Below are 15374 nucleotides of genomic sequence, written 5' to 3' on the forward strand. Positions count from 1 at the left end.
AATTAGTCATTTTAAGCACCTCGCGAACTATTCACATTAACATATTATTCATAATCACAGTCTCTAAAGGTCACATATTTGGTCTTTGTTCGTTGTTTAGACTTCTACTGTTTACACATCTTACATTTTTTACATTTATTATTTGTTTCGTGTTTTGCATTACCCAATTTAAAGTTAAAACTTCTCATCATTTGCAAATGTTTACTAATGGTTATTAATTTTACGAGCAGTCATCTGAATGCAAATGACCTGAATTTACCCTATTTACATATCTTTACAAATTACTCATTAACTATCTGTTAATGCTTTTGCAGCACCCAATCTAAAGTGGAAGCTTTTCATTATTTGTAGATGTTTATTAATAGGGGTGTGACAAGAAATTTATTCCACGAGACGAAAGATTTTTAGACTAAATTGTTCTATGATAAAATATAAATGGAAAAATAGTGCTTTTTTCAACAAAAACATTACAAAATGCACCTGCATATTTTTTTAATCACCTGTTTGAAACTAAATTTTTATTTTAATGAACTGCGTGCAGGAATAAACAACGTGTGAACACTGCAAAATATTTTGCCACAAACTGACAAGAAAGTAATTACGCAAAACAAATACGTTTATATAAATACGCACCCTGCGCATGCGCGAGAAGAATGCGGAAAGAGCGCAAATCACGTAGGTGTCATTGCGCATGTGTAGAGCTAGTCCCTCAGCGCTGATCCGCGTTTGAGTGAACTTCGGAACGTGGAAGGTGAAGTATACAACGGCCCTAGGTCTGCCTGCACTGGATGCGATAAAGAAAGCTTCGAAAACCATTTGTAATTTGTCACAAATAGAAAGCGGCAGCGGTTTTCCGTCGTAGATTTGTTGCGCCGCTCGCGTCCGTTGTAGGCGGCATTACTATTATCGCGAGGGAATCGCCAAGTTCTCGCGAGACACATCGGATCTCGAGGAGATCTCGTTAGAGACACACACGGACGTAGACAGCCAAACTCCTTAGTTTGTGATTTCATACATAAATCTGCTCTAAGGATCCATTCCATTTTACTGAACTCTAATTTAAAAAACATTAAACTTTAAAGTAGAAAACATTCACAAATAAAAACATCATAATTCTGTTATATCCACTTCAGAGGGAGAAAAACAGCCCAGAATAGCAGGCAGAGAAGCGAATGAGGCTGCCGTCACGACTGTGGAACTGAGTTTTAAGCTCTTTAAATTGAGAAATGGATCATTGGCTTTTGAGACTGTGTGTGTTACACCTACAGCACTGAGAGGATGAGCTCTTCATGCTTTGGCTTGTTGGGTTTGTCTCTCTAGAGCCTCACAAACATGATGCAGAGGAGAGGATACAATTAGTGCAAACTAGGTTAAAATACTGTGATGTGGGTGTTTGGAGACCAATTAAAAAGTTTAAAGCAGCTGGAGTGCCACTGATGAGCATTTAGGGTCTACACTACAGCAAACATTCAGTTTCAAGGAATTTCTAGACATACCAGAGCAGTTCAAAAGTTTGGGGTCAGTGTGATATACTTTCATTTAGCAAGGATTTAAATATGTGATCAGTCACAGTAAAGACATGCTGCTCTTTTGAACATATGCACACACACACACACACACACACACACACACACACACACACACACATACATACATACAAGAACTTAAGTTTTCCATTTTTGGTAACAGAAATATTACTTAAGAAATGCAATAAATCAGCATATAAGAATGAGTTTTGAAGGATTATATGACACTGGAGTGATGGCTGCTGAAAATTCAGCTTGCATCACAGGAATAAATTGTGAAAGTCTTATGTTGCTGGGGTATATTTGTAGCAATAGCCAAAAATAGATTGTATGGCTCAAAAATCTTTTTTGCCACAAATCATTAGGATATTAAGTAAAGATCATGTTTCGTGGAGATATTTAGTACATTTCCTAGTGTAAATGTATTAAAACTGTTCTGATGACTAATATGCATTGCTAAGGTCTTCATTTAGGTGATTTCTCAGTTTTTTTTTGCACCTTCAGCTTCCAGATTTTCAAATGGTTTTCAAATCTCGGCTATATATTGTCCTATCCTAACAAACAACATGTCAGCTTTCAGATGATATATAAATCTCAGTTTGCACTTATGACTGGATTTGTGGCCCAGAATACAAAACACAAAGCATCACCGCATTTACTGTGTTGGTGATCAAAAAAGAGCAACCACAGACAGAATCTTTCAAAAACACTGAATTGTACTTCTCCCGAACCTTTTCATGTGTAGTGTTGTTGGGTTATGTGGGCTCACCTGTCCACGGTTGGGTGGCACAGAGGTCTGCTGTCGTGGGGAGACAGGTAGCTGCAGGAAGCCGACCCACCCACCACACGAATCCTAAACAGTTCAGCAGTCTGTAGAAGGCATAATAGAGCTCATTATCACAATTATAAAGACAAATTATTGATTCACTCCATGTGTAGCTTAATTTAACTAACAATCATCATGTCAAAGACCTACATGATGATGATGACCTACAAAAAACAACAGACAGTTTGGTATGACATAACGGCGTGAACAGCGGTGCTATATAGTTTGTAAACCCTTAAAAAACCCTTTTGTAAATGCATCTGACCACCGCTACCATTTAAAAGTTTATGGTCAGTACATTTTTTCGAGGCTGACATTAATAAGAAATGTTACTTGAGCACTAAATGAAAATATTACAAAGATTTCTGCATGATTATGTGATTATGAAAACTGGAACAATGCCATCACAAAAATACATTATATTTTAAAATAGAGTAAAATACGAAACATTTTCAGTTTTTTTTTATTATATATCACTATTATTGTTTTACTGTATTTTCAAAGAAATAATTGTAGTCTTGTGGTGCAGTTAGCAATTTTTTTCTTTAAAAAAACCCCAAACTTTTGAACAGTAGTTTGTATAGATGGGACCTTTTGATAATGCTGATTTAAGAGTAAACCCTTGTCCTCAGAAGATGGTTTGACAGACTTAAGTGATAATAATGGCAATGAAATGTTTTCTGTGTACAGAACCCTCTTTCTGTTCGGCTTCAGTTCACTGACCGACACTCCATAGAAAAAGCAGGGTTCCATCAATAATGCCAAGCTTAGTACAGAGACAGCAAACCAGCCCCAAACAATAATAATGCCACCACCGTGCTGTAAAGTTGGGATGAGGCTCATATTATTGAATGCACTGTTTTGGTTTCCCCCAAATGCAATGCTTCTCATTTAAACCAGTGGCTATTTTTATGACTTCTGTCCACAAGACATTCTTCCAATAGTCTTCTGTCTGACCTACGTGGTCCTCGGTAAACTTTAGATGAGTAGCAATACACTTCATTGAAAGCAGTGGCTTTCTCTTTGCCAGATCTATGATCACAGATTGCATGATGAAAACTGTAGTTAGTAACATAATTTAGGTTACTCATTTCATGTAATAAATTCTAAATACTTTTTTTTTATTTAATATTTTTAGATTACTTTATCAAATATATATTAAACTTACAATGTACCATACTGATATAAAAAAAAAAAAACAGCAAAAAGGGAAATAAAATACATTCTGTGAAATATTTATTTCTGGTTTTGGGAACGTAATCAAGGCTGAATGTTAGGAGACACAGTAGCCTTTTTTTTAGAAAGAAACATTTAAAAGAAGAGGGAAAAAAACAACAACGTAAAAGAGGCCTGCGGATCCTTAGATGTTACCCTTGGGCTCTTCCTTGAGTATTACTTGACTTTTGAGTGGTTGTCTAACAAGATTCACTCCAGAAGCAAGTAATACTGTAGTTCTGATTCTTCCACTTGTATACTGTAATATGTACTGCAGTCTGACTGAACCTTTTCCAGCCTGGGGTGCTTCAACATTGCTCAGAAATGAGGTCTATGACCAAGTAATGTATATATGCGTTTATCAATGTTTATATGCAAATAAATATGTTTGCCATATAACACAATCAAGCCTCTTCAGGAGACTAATTGAACAACTTGTATCACTTTTATGATTTCTTAATCAACTTTCGGTGGAAAGCACTTTCAGAGGAGGGACAGAAACCTCTCGGGTTTCATTAAAAAGACCGGAAAAAGATCAACTGAAGTCTTATGGATTTGGAGCAACGTTAAAATAGCTACATGACAAAATAGCGATTTTTGGATGAACTATCACTAACTTCAAGGTGCTAAACAATTTTTACCCCAATATTTTTTTTTACCCCATATGTCATATATGCTTCCTGGAAAATTCTGCCTTAAAATCTTGATTCATAAACCTAGCACAACTGAAAACAATGAAAAAAGTTTCCTGATAATATCACATTCTTTGCATTAACAAATGTATTCGCATTAACGGTTTTGAAAAAGCATTTGTTTTATTCTTTCTCTAGGAATGACAGCAGCATGAGTTATAGTAGAACTGAGGAAGAGAGAAAAATCAGGCACTATAGATGCAATTTAAAGCAGAAATAGAGCAAAATGGAGCAGTGCTCAAGCATACAGAGTGATAAATTAAAGATTTAATGGAGACCAATGAACAGATGAAAATGGCAGCAGTCTTTTGTTTGAGAAGGTGGATTTATATTGGTACCTTAATTTATTATGGCGTGAAGACATTAGAACAATACAAGTCTCTCTGAAGTACTGGCCAATCTGTTGTACTAAACCAATTAGGAGACATTGTAAGATCACTTGTGTCTTTCTCTCTCATTCATTTTCTGAAATTAACGATTATATTGGTTGCGCAGCACGAGGCATTTATACAGTTTAGCAGGTCTAATATTTTAAGTAAAAATAAGTTGTGAAAATTAGCATAAACACGGACCAATGTTACAACGCAGTGATATCCAGTTTTAAAGATTTAAAGGGATAGTTCACTTCGAAACTAAAATTTCAATTCCAGATTTCACCACTGAAATCTCAGCGAATCAATCTCGTATCATTTGGACATGGTGCTGTACGATAAAACAATAACGATAGAAATACAGTTAGTTTTCTCCCACAAACCGCTCGTTTCATGTCTTAGGCCATCAATGTATCGTTACGATGGGGTATGGTTTTCATTTGGATATGCATGTATAATTTCCTCTCAGAGAAAGTTTGCTATAATGACCATTAGGTGACTGACAGACTTCAACGGTTTGACTTAAAAAAAGACACCTACACTTTGGATGCTCTGGGTTAGCTTATAAACTTCAAATATTAGTTTCAAAATGAACTATCCCTTTAAGACCTTTGCATACCGAGTCAGGAATTCATGTCATGTACTTTAAAAAATAAATACAACCTTTCACCTGTCAAGAAAAAAAATTCAGATCAGGTTGGAATTTCTGAGTTTTCGCATCCACAGCGAGCATTTGGATAGGAAAAGATGGCAAACAGGGAAAAAAAGCTTTAAAAAAAGCATACATTGCATTTTTTTGATGTACATTGACTATTACTTTTAAAGTGGCAATTAATGAATTAGTTAATATTGATATATGTAAGCTGTTTCTATTTAAGATATTTCTACTGATGTCAATAAAACGGGTTTTAGATTTGAACTCATAGTGATTCCCAGACTTTACGAATGTTAAAACTATTCTCTTTTTTTTTGGGGAAAACGGATACATTTACACTCTAGTGACATTCCTATACATTTACAATAACAGGTTCTTCAGCATGTATCTAAAAGAAAATACCTGATAAGAAGTACATTTGTTTAAATTCAGTCTGTTACTCCAACAGGTGTATATTTAATAAGAGCGAAAAAGAATCTATACTCATGGCCGTCTCTCTCCTCATCTCTCCATCGCACATTAAGCTCATTAGTCTCTATGATTATACTTCTCCCATGTGCATATTTAAGCTTGCAGGGGGAGTGGTGTCATAATTACCCAGGGGCTTCTGTTATAATAAAGAGATCTGGTATCCTATAATTATGCAGCTAACACCGAAATCTGAAAGTAATTTATGTTCAGCTCGCTCACCTTTATGATTGCATTTTTCTGAAATAAGTAAAGCTTATTGCAGATACTCTGTTGTAGGTGATCCCAAGACAGGGTCCGTTCTACTCTCATCAGGATTGGAGGTCCAAACCTGGAGGGAAAAAGAGAAAGTCAAAATGACTGAATGTGTTAATTCATCCGTCTATCTATCCATCTATCTGTAGTGTATCAAAAAAAGTTCATCAAAGTTGTCCTATGACAAGAAAAGGTACTGTCCAAAATGCACATGTAACATGTAAGTCTGCTATTTATCAATGTTGTATTCAATGCCTCATCACTTTTGATGATGCCCAGACATGATTGTTTTTCACAAGGTGTGGCTTACACATTAGTGAAGATGAAAGTGCATAAAAACCACTGCTGGTTGTTTAGTATTTTGTCATTCACCTGAAGTTACAACGGACTAGAAATCAATCAATCAATCAATCATTTTTATTTATATAGCGCTGTTAACAACACAGGTTGCATCAAAGCACTGTACAGTATAAGGTAGAAGAATACATTGACAGGGAAATGCCTCTTAAACATTATTGTGTAGTGTCTTTGAAGTGCCTCAAGGAGACAGCCCAATGGAGCTGGATACTGTACTGTACTGTAGTCACTGTGTGTGTGAAGTGTCAGAGCATGAAGCAGGACCCAAAACAGAAAAAAACTCTTTTATTTTACGATGTTTTTGCACATGTCTGGAAATTCCAGCATGGTTTGCGTGGTTTAACAAATGAGACTGATCACAGCCTCTGGATATTCTTTTAAGGGATGGCTCGCCAGCAATGCTGTTTGCAACACCACACGGGTTCCTCGAGGGACCTGGCGTGCTTGCTCTCTTGACTGTAGCTGCTCTCAAATGTGTTCAATGGAGATAGTCGAAGTCGGGTAACCGGGCTGGCCACTCCATCTTTGAGATGCCCTCCTCCAAGTATTCCTTCAGCAGCCTTGCTTGATGTGGGCTAGCGTTGTCATCCATTAGCATGAAATATGCATAAAACTTAATGCTTACTAAATTGATACAAATGCACCCTTAGTCCTGTAAAGTCAATAAATCAGATTGCCAGATATGCAATATACAGATGCAGATATACATACATTATAGACACAAAAACATACTTTGGTTTTAGTGCAACTTTGATGAAAAGTTTTAATACAGTTCTATCTGTCTTTAATATATGTACTGTATATGTAAATATACACTTTCTCAATCTGGCAAACTGGGATTTATTGACTTTACAGGACTAAAGGGACAGATTTTTTAACTCAATACAACAATAATTTGTAATGGAGTTTGTCTTATGCCCAAAATATATAATAATAATAATAATAATAATAATAAACAAAACACAGAGTCATAACCACTAGCCTGTATGTTGATTGTAACGATGGAGACACTCATTGATTCTTAGACCAAAAGCCAACTGGCAGCACAGTAGGGAATGATTCTGGGACATCGGCGACATCTGCGTATCTTAGTTCCTTCCCTTTTCAGCTCCAAGTCAACAATTTCAGGAGTAAAGTGTGGAATTCCAGAACAAATTCAGAGTTAATAAACAGGATTTGCCAGTAATGTGAAATGCCAGCTTAGAACAGGTTCAACAGGTACCATCACCTCATCTCCACAATCTTATGGACACACACACACTACGACAGAGGATCCGAGAGCAATTGGTCAGTCACAAAATAAAAAAACCCTCCCCTTTCTTTCAGCCTCATTGACTCCTGTTAATGCTTGCCTCCAATCCACAGACAGTTTGGTTAGAAGGTGGTAATAAAAAAAACTTCTTTGAATGAAATAAACGCTGAATTTGTTACACTTTCTAAGACATTTATTTATCTGAAAGCGAAAACCATCGTCAAGAAATACAAAAGCCGAAGGAATGGGATGCCTCTTATCACTCACTGTGTTAATTGTTTTATTTAACAGTCTCTCTTTGTATATATTTCCAATGCTTTTGGTAACCCAGTACCTAACAATTTACTTGTCAATGTTAAACTTACTTTTCTTGTGTGAGACTACTGCACCACACGAAAAAGATTTCACAATCACTGTTTAAAATTGTTTCCCAGAAATCAGATATTACATGTAGACCCGCCTGACAACATTGGCTGAATTAGAAGTAGACACATCAGACTGCTCAAGCAAACAAGGCAATGTTTTGAAAGCGCCATAGAACCGATGCATTCACACTCCTTAGGGAATTGAACCTAGGAATGGATTTAAAGTTGTCTCTGCGCATTAAGTTGGGACGGAATCAAATTAACTTTGCACAAAATACACATTTCTCCTTAAAAGCACCCTATCAGACTGAAAATTGAAACCTGGTATAGCTCTTTTAACTTTTTTTACAAACGTTGAATCAGCGAGACCATATCAAATGTGGGCCAGAGGCTGCAGGCAGCTGCCATTAAGGTGCAGTACACAAACACTTTCATTCTCTTTCTCTCCCTTTTCTTTAGTCCCTAAAATGTCATCTTGACATTTGTAAGTGTTTCAGGGGAATACCCGTCATCTGTTTCCACCCATAGCTCCGTGTCCACGGGTGAGGGAGCGAGACTGTGTGCAGCTCTGATTGACAGCTGGAGGTTAGTGATGAAGACTGTGCCAGATGCAGCACTCCCCAGAGTCCAGGCGATCAGTGCAGCTGTAGCAGGAGCATGCAAGATGATCTCTGTTCTGCCGTTTACTTACTTGGATTATTGATTCTGACAGAGCTGACTGATCTGACTTGTATGAATTAATATCTTTGCGCATCTTGAATTGTCTCTTGTAACAAAGGATTGAATGCTGCAGCTTTACACCATCTTACTTCATTTTTTAGGGGTATTTTTTTTTAAATGGGTAAAACTATTCAAAATATATCCCTAAACATACAATAAATATCTCACATAAAGCAGAATAATTCAGTTTGTTATATATTTAACTGCCAGTCCAGGTATTTGAAGTGTTACGCTCACCAAGGCTGCATTTATTTGTATATGTAAAAAGGACAATTAAATGTTTGAATTTTAAAAGAAATCTTTTAGTGTCACACTGTCCATTAGACATCATATGCTGATTTGGCCCTTTAGAAACATTTTTGATTTTTTGCATAGTAGAAAACAGTTGTGCTGCTTAATACCTTTGTGAAAACCTTGAAATATTGTTTGATTAAAAAAAAAGAAAGAAGAGTATTCATTTGAAATGGTACTCAATTTAAGGCATCCTTTCTGGATAAAAAAGCTAAAATAAATGTAAACATATCTAAAATAAAGAAGTTAGAAAAGACGTTCAGCTACACCTACTTAAAATACATAAAATATAAAGGCACAAGTATATGAAAGTTTATCAGTGATATAATAATATTTTTTTAATTGCCCTACAATTGTCTTTTCACATTAAGTTGGGGCAGAATCTTGAATCATGCCGATTCAGCGTTTGCTGCAAGAGCATTTCTTGAAATCTCTAGTAAATAATTTGGTGTTCATTTGGCAAAAAGGTTACTTTACTTGTAATGGTCTCAATATACTTCAAACTAACTTTTTTCTTTAGAGGGCAAGAAAGAACTTCTTTTAAATTCACATTTTTTTGTGGCCTTGGAAAACTTGAATCATGAGTTTCTCTATGTCAGTTTTTGCATAACTCCGGGTCGTTGACACAAGCTTCATTGTAATCTCTTTGTAGGAACTTATTGCTTTCACTGAACTTTTAAAGAGTCTCCACAAGCATTTGTACAAGTGAGATATATCTGTGCTCATCTCATCTCAGCTATATATAAAAAGTGACTTGGAGATGTTGCTCCCTCTCCTGAACTCAGCTGAATGATTAACGCATCAAAGAAAATGGAGTTTCAGAATACACCCGCCGACTGCGTAAACGTATCGGACCAATGATAGCTTGAAGGTGTTTAGGAGCTAAAATTCCCAAAAAGTTCACTTTAGTGAGTACTTACCAGTTCATTGGACTTAATTTCCCATCACCCCGTTCCTGGAACTAAACAGCTGTTATCTGGACAGTGTTCTCTCTACCCTCATCGTAAAGTTGTGTTTTGCCCAGCTGACATTTCGATGCATTTATCCCCCGACTAAGTTTCTCTGTTGCATACCTGGACTGTTTATCTCATTTGATCGTTTGCTGCCTGCCATTTTGACCTAGCCTGCCTTGTATATTCACTCTGTTACATGTCTGCTGCCTTGACCTTCTGTCTGAACTCTGTTTATGATTCTGCCTTGCCTACGTTGTTCCTGACTGTTATCTGAACCTGGCCTGTTTTGACTTGTGTTGTATGAAATTAAAGCTGCAAATGGATCACAATGTCACTGACTCTTCCTTACAATAAACTTCTCCAAATATCGATCCAGCAGCCTTTTACCACTTCACCTCAGCTGTATCTGCTCAAGCGACAGTATTAGCTGCTTATCAGCAATAGCTGAATAGTCTGACCTTATTGACAGGGAAACTGGTAAAGACATTTTAAGCCCTTCAACTTTCAATACCCGAAGTGAGTGTTCCCCCACAGAATCTGCCTCCACCCACTTCTGCTTCTGCCTCTGCGTCTGCTTTCACTCCAACCAGCCCACCCCTGACATTTCCAGAAAAGTTTGATGAATCACCTACCAAATGTAAAGGATTTCTGCCTTAATGTTCCATGTTTGTAAACAAATAGCCCATGTTATATCCCACGGATTACAGTCACAATGCCTTTGTCTGCTCTTTATAAACCGGAAGAGAGCTAGAGTGGATCACTGTTGTGTGGAACGAGGATTGCACTATTTTCCCCTCTTTCGCCCAAAGGCAGAGTATTTCCTCTGTCACAACCCGAGTCCGAAGTCATGAAATCATCATTGAGGAGGAACTGGCAAAGGGCTTTATCCATCCATCCATATCACCTGCATCTGCCGGATTCTTTGTGAAGAAGGATGGAGGGCTCCGTCCATCGCATAAACTAATGAGGTTTCAATGACATCACTGTTAAGTTTCGTTACCCTTTACCTCTAGTACCTGCAGCATTGGAACAGCTTTGAATGGCCAAGTACTTCACAAAGCTCAAACTACGTAGTTCTTACAACCTCATTTGCATGTGAAGGGGACGAATGGAAGACTGCTTTCTTCACGACAACAGGGCACGGATATATTGTTGTGCCTTCCATTTTCTAGGCATTCATTAATGATGTTTAGTACGTTTTGAGACATGCTAAATCGCTGGGTCATCATGTATATTGTTGATATTTTGATCTACTCAGACTCCTACAAAGATCACGTCAAGCATGTTCATTCAGTTCTCCAACGTCTCATCACTCATCAACCATATGCTAAAACAGAGAAGTGTGAGTTTTACTGTGACATTTGCACTGTAAAGGAGTTACAGTGCTTCCTGGGCTTTGCTATTTTTTACATCTGCAGTTTCAGCACCCTTTGACTTCCATGCTCAAGAAGGGAAAGCAGTGTTAAGGCAAATAAGGGAAAGCAAGATTTACCACTGCTCCCATTCTGCATCACCCTGAACAGTGGTAAATTGGAGGTGGATGCATCCAGAACAAGTATTGGTGCTGTTCTCCTCCAGCGACAGGGTAATCCTCCAAAATTATATCCTTGTGCTTTCTACTCTCGCAAACTTAATCCTGAGGAGCAGAATTATAACATGGACAATCGAGGACTTTTGAGGAGTGGCGCCATTGGCTCAAGGAAGCATAACACCCATTCATTGTACTGACAGATCACAGCAACCCTGAATATCTGAAATCTGTCAAGAGACCTAACCACAGGCATGCAAGATAGTCTTTGTTTTTCACATAGTTCAATTTCACTGTTACATACCACCCAGGTTCACAGAAGGGCAAGGTTGATGCTCTGTCTAGGGAATATCAATCACCCTTAATACCACTGAACTGCATGTACATGCCAAATGCCCGATGCCTGAGAATCATTCAGTTGGTTCATTCTACCCCCAGCTCAGGTCACCCAGGCATTCACCCACTATACAACTGCTCATCAATCGATTCTTGCAGGCAGACACCACTGCTTACATACAAGACTGTCTCACGTCACATGACTAAATCCTCTCACCAACTACCTGCAGGCTATTTACAACCTCTGCCCATTCCTCAATGTCACTTTTCTCATATAGTTATAGATTTAGACCCGGATCTGCCCCCATCCAAAGGTTGTACCACAATCCTCACAGTTATTGACCGGTTTTCCAAGGCCTGTTGCTTGATCCCTCTTCCCAAACTGCCGACAGATCTTGCAGAATCCCTATGTGACTTTGTGTTCAGATTATAGTCTTCCATAGGACATGTCTCTGATTGGGGACCACAATTTATCTCTCGAGTTTGGTCTGCCTTCTGTCAGAAACTCAACATTAACGTCTGTCTCACACCAGATTACCATTCTTAGGCCAACGGGCAAGTGGAACACTTAAACCAGGAGCTCACCTACTTCATCCACTCTTATTGCCACCAAAATCAGACTGACTAGAATCACTACATAATAATCTGGGTCTCTCAGAAAACTAGCCACAGGTCTCTCTCTCCATTTCATTGTTTATTGGGCTTTCAACCTCCCTTATTGGCCCACTGGCTTTAGCGAAGTGAGGAGACCTGGAATGGGCAGTCTGGCGTACCAGGGAGCAGGCTAATCGACAAAGGTGCCCTAATCCCAGCTATCTTCAGGTCAATGGGTCCGGCTATCTATCCCTTCGGGTGCCATACAGAAACTCAGCCCCAGGTACGTGGGTCCTTTCAAAATTTGTAGACAAAAAAAACAAAACAAACATTTAATTTCAATTAGCCTGCAAATTATCATATCTCACCCACTTTCCATGCTTCTTAGCTTAAACCCTCAGGACCAGGAGGAGGCTAATGACCAGGGAGCCATAACAGTCTCTTACCATAGACTTTCACAGAGCTCATCCAAAAAAGCCAGACAAATAAGCCCCATGGAAGACCCCATGTTTGCCTCCTTGTCTCAGGAGCCACTTACTTGCAGGCAGGGGTCTCTGTCACAAATCAAGCCTCTGTGTCTCCCTCCAATCACCGCCAGAAGTATTCCTCACCAGAGTACTAACCAGTTCTTTGGACTTCATTTCCCATCACCCCATGCCTGGGACTTATCAACTGTACAGGTGTTAGCTATTATTTGGACTAATTAAGCAGTGCTCTCTCTACCCTCATCGTGAAGTCTTGTTTTGCCTAGCTGACATTTCTGAGTGTTTATGCCCTGACTAAGTTTCTCTGTTGCCTACCTATACTGTTTATTTCATTTGATCATTTGCAGCCTGCCATTTTGACCTATCCTGTCTGGTATACTCATTCTGTTACGTGTCTGCAGCCTTCCTTGACCTTCTCCCTGAACTCTGTTTATGATTCTGCTTTGCCTACGTTGCTCCTGACTCTTATCTGAACCTGGCCTGTTTTGACTTGTGTTGTGTGAAATTAAAGCTGCAAATGGTTCCCAACGTTAGTGATTCTTCCTTAAAGTAACATTTGTTTAATATATAGTGCTTTGGTTACCTTGTTGCTTGTTGGCCAGATCCAGCAACATTGCAGATTAACAGGAGGATCTTTGAAGAACCACCCTGATTCAAGAATTCAGATGATAATGTCCCTGAGGGTGGTAACCTGTGACCTTCGGGCTCTGCAATGTATGGTGAGGATGGGAGGGAATGATGGAACCCTAGAAAAAAAAAAAAAACTCTTTTCAGTATACAATTATAAAAAACGAAAACTGACAAGAAAATAAAAAAAGGTCAACTAATTTTCATACATTTGCAGCTTCTTGGAGCTTATTGCATATATACACACACACACACACACATATTACTGTATATCAGACACATCAAAGTATTTCTGGATAAATATTGGTTCTCTTTAGCAATCCAGTGAAATATCATGTTACAAGTGCTTACAGTATGTATCTTCCTTTCATGGCAGAATGGAAGTGGTTTCTCTTTCTCTCTCTCAGATTCTCTCTCTATCACATACTCACAGCAGGCCTCAGTCGTCATTTGAGTCTCATTTGAGGGCCAGCTGGAGCAGATTGAAGAGGGGAACTGTGAGCTTGTGAGAGCCTTAATTAAACTTGGCCCTCACTGACACACACGCACATTTCACACTTTTACAGACACAAACACTACAGCCTACAGCTTGAAAGTCGTTGTAGAACAATGCAGTACTTTTCAATATGTATACAATTCTTATGGGGTTTTTTTGTACATCAAACTGTGTACATCAAAGATGAACATCATTTCTAAATGATTGGAAAATGCGTACATTACCAAAAGACATCTACCAGAATAAACCTTTCTAACACTAATTTCTTTTAAAACCTGCAGTCACGTCAAATTTATTTGCATAGCTCTTTTTACAGCAAGCATTGTTACAAAGCAGCTTTACACATCATAATATCATAATCTCAGTGTTGCATACTGCACAGAAACTTTACATAAAGAGTTGGCCAATAATAGTTGCAAAAAACTTGTATTGTATTTAGATAAAGCTGTATATATATATATATATATTACATTACATTACATAGCTTGGCTATATAGTAGGCCTATAATACTGCTTTACGTGAATTTACTATATGTGCCCAGGCAGAGGATGAACACATCACTGGGTGATGATATACTAACATTTTTCAAAAATATATAATCAAAAAAGTAAATACACATGGCTTCAGGACTTTTAATAAAGTTTCAATCACAACATTTTTAATTTGTACCATGAGTCAACATGTTACAGTACTTTAAAGAAAAAAAGATTTAACATTACTTTATGATAGTCATGTGTTCCACTGTGGCTATAAGGGAACATTTCTGGCTAAATACACGTTAAGTGACTCGTACAGCAATTTGTGGAAGAATGTCGACTTGCTTACAAGTTTAAATTATATTTAACCTGGACTATTACTTTAATTCCACCACACCACAGCAGATACATGACGGAAAATCTATAAAGAAGATGATGACTCTAAAAGCAACATTAAATAGTCATTTATTAATGTGACTGTAAAGGGGAAGCCCATGCAGAATGAATTTTTCACTGATCTGGGCTAGAGAATCCAGACAATAATAATCTACAAGAGCGTTACAAACCATCAGAGAAGTGGAGTGTGTTTTTTCTCAGTTACACGTGACCTCACCAGACCTCTATCAACTTAAGTTTCAGAGAGATCCAGATGTAAGCTGATCTAAGAACTGTGCAGACAGATGACCCTCTAACCTCATCTGTCAATCACATCTCCTCGAGGGAGGGCAGTCTGTAAATGTACTGGAAAAAGGGCAAAGATATTGTACAGTACCTGCTAGATATAGATATGCTAGTATATGTTTAAGTCTGTTAACTGTTTTATTTTAATATACACTGAAATCTTGAAGATGGATTATTGCCACATTATATGTAATTCATATATTC

At 37.9% G+C, this 15374-nt stretch overlaps 1 protein-coding gene across 3 annotated transcripts in view; it reads right to left on the bottom strand.

Annotated features, from left to right (window-relative positions):
* Positions 1-15374, bottom strand: part of usp43a (ubiquitin specific peptidase 43a) — a 74800-nt gene that overhangs the window by 13735 nt on the left and 45691 nt on the right. For all 3 annotated transcript variants that reach the window (XM_043241622.1, XM_043241620.1, XM_043241619.1), the window contains 3 exons: positions 13473-13635; positions 5976-6084; positions 2296-2396 (listed from right to left, as the gene is read on the bottom strand). In XM_043241622.1, coding sequence (XP_043097557.1) covers positions 2296-2396; positions 5976-6084; positions 13473-13635 — 373 coding nt within the window. The remainder of the gene's footprint in view (positions 1-2295; positions 2397-5975; positions 6085-13472; positions 13636-15374) is intronic.

The sequence above is a fragment of the Puntigrus tetrazona genome, chromosome 6 (assembly GCF_018831695.1).
Source record: "Puntigrus tetrazona isolate hp1 chromosome 6, ASM1883169v1, whole genome shotgun sequence".
NCBI classification, from domain to species: domain Eukaryota; kingdom Metazoa; phylum Chordata; class Actinopteri; order Cypriniformes; family Cyprinidae; genus Puntigrus; species Puntigrus tetrazona.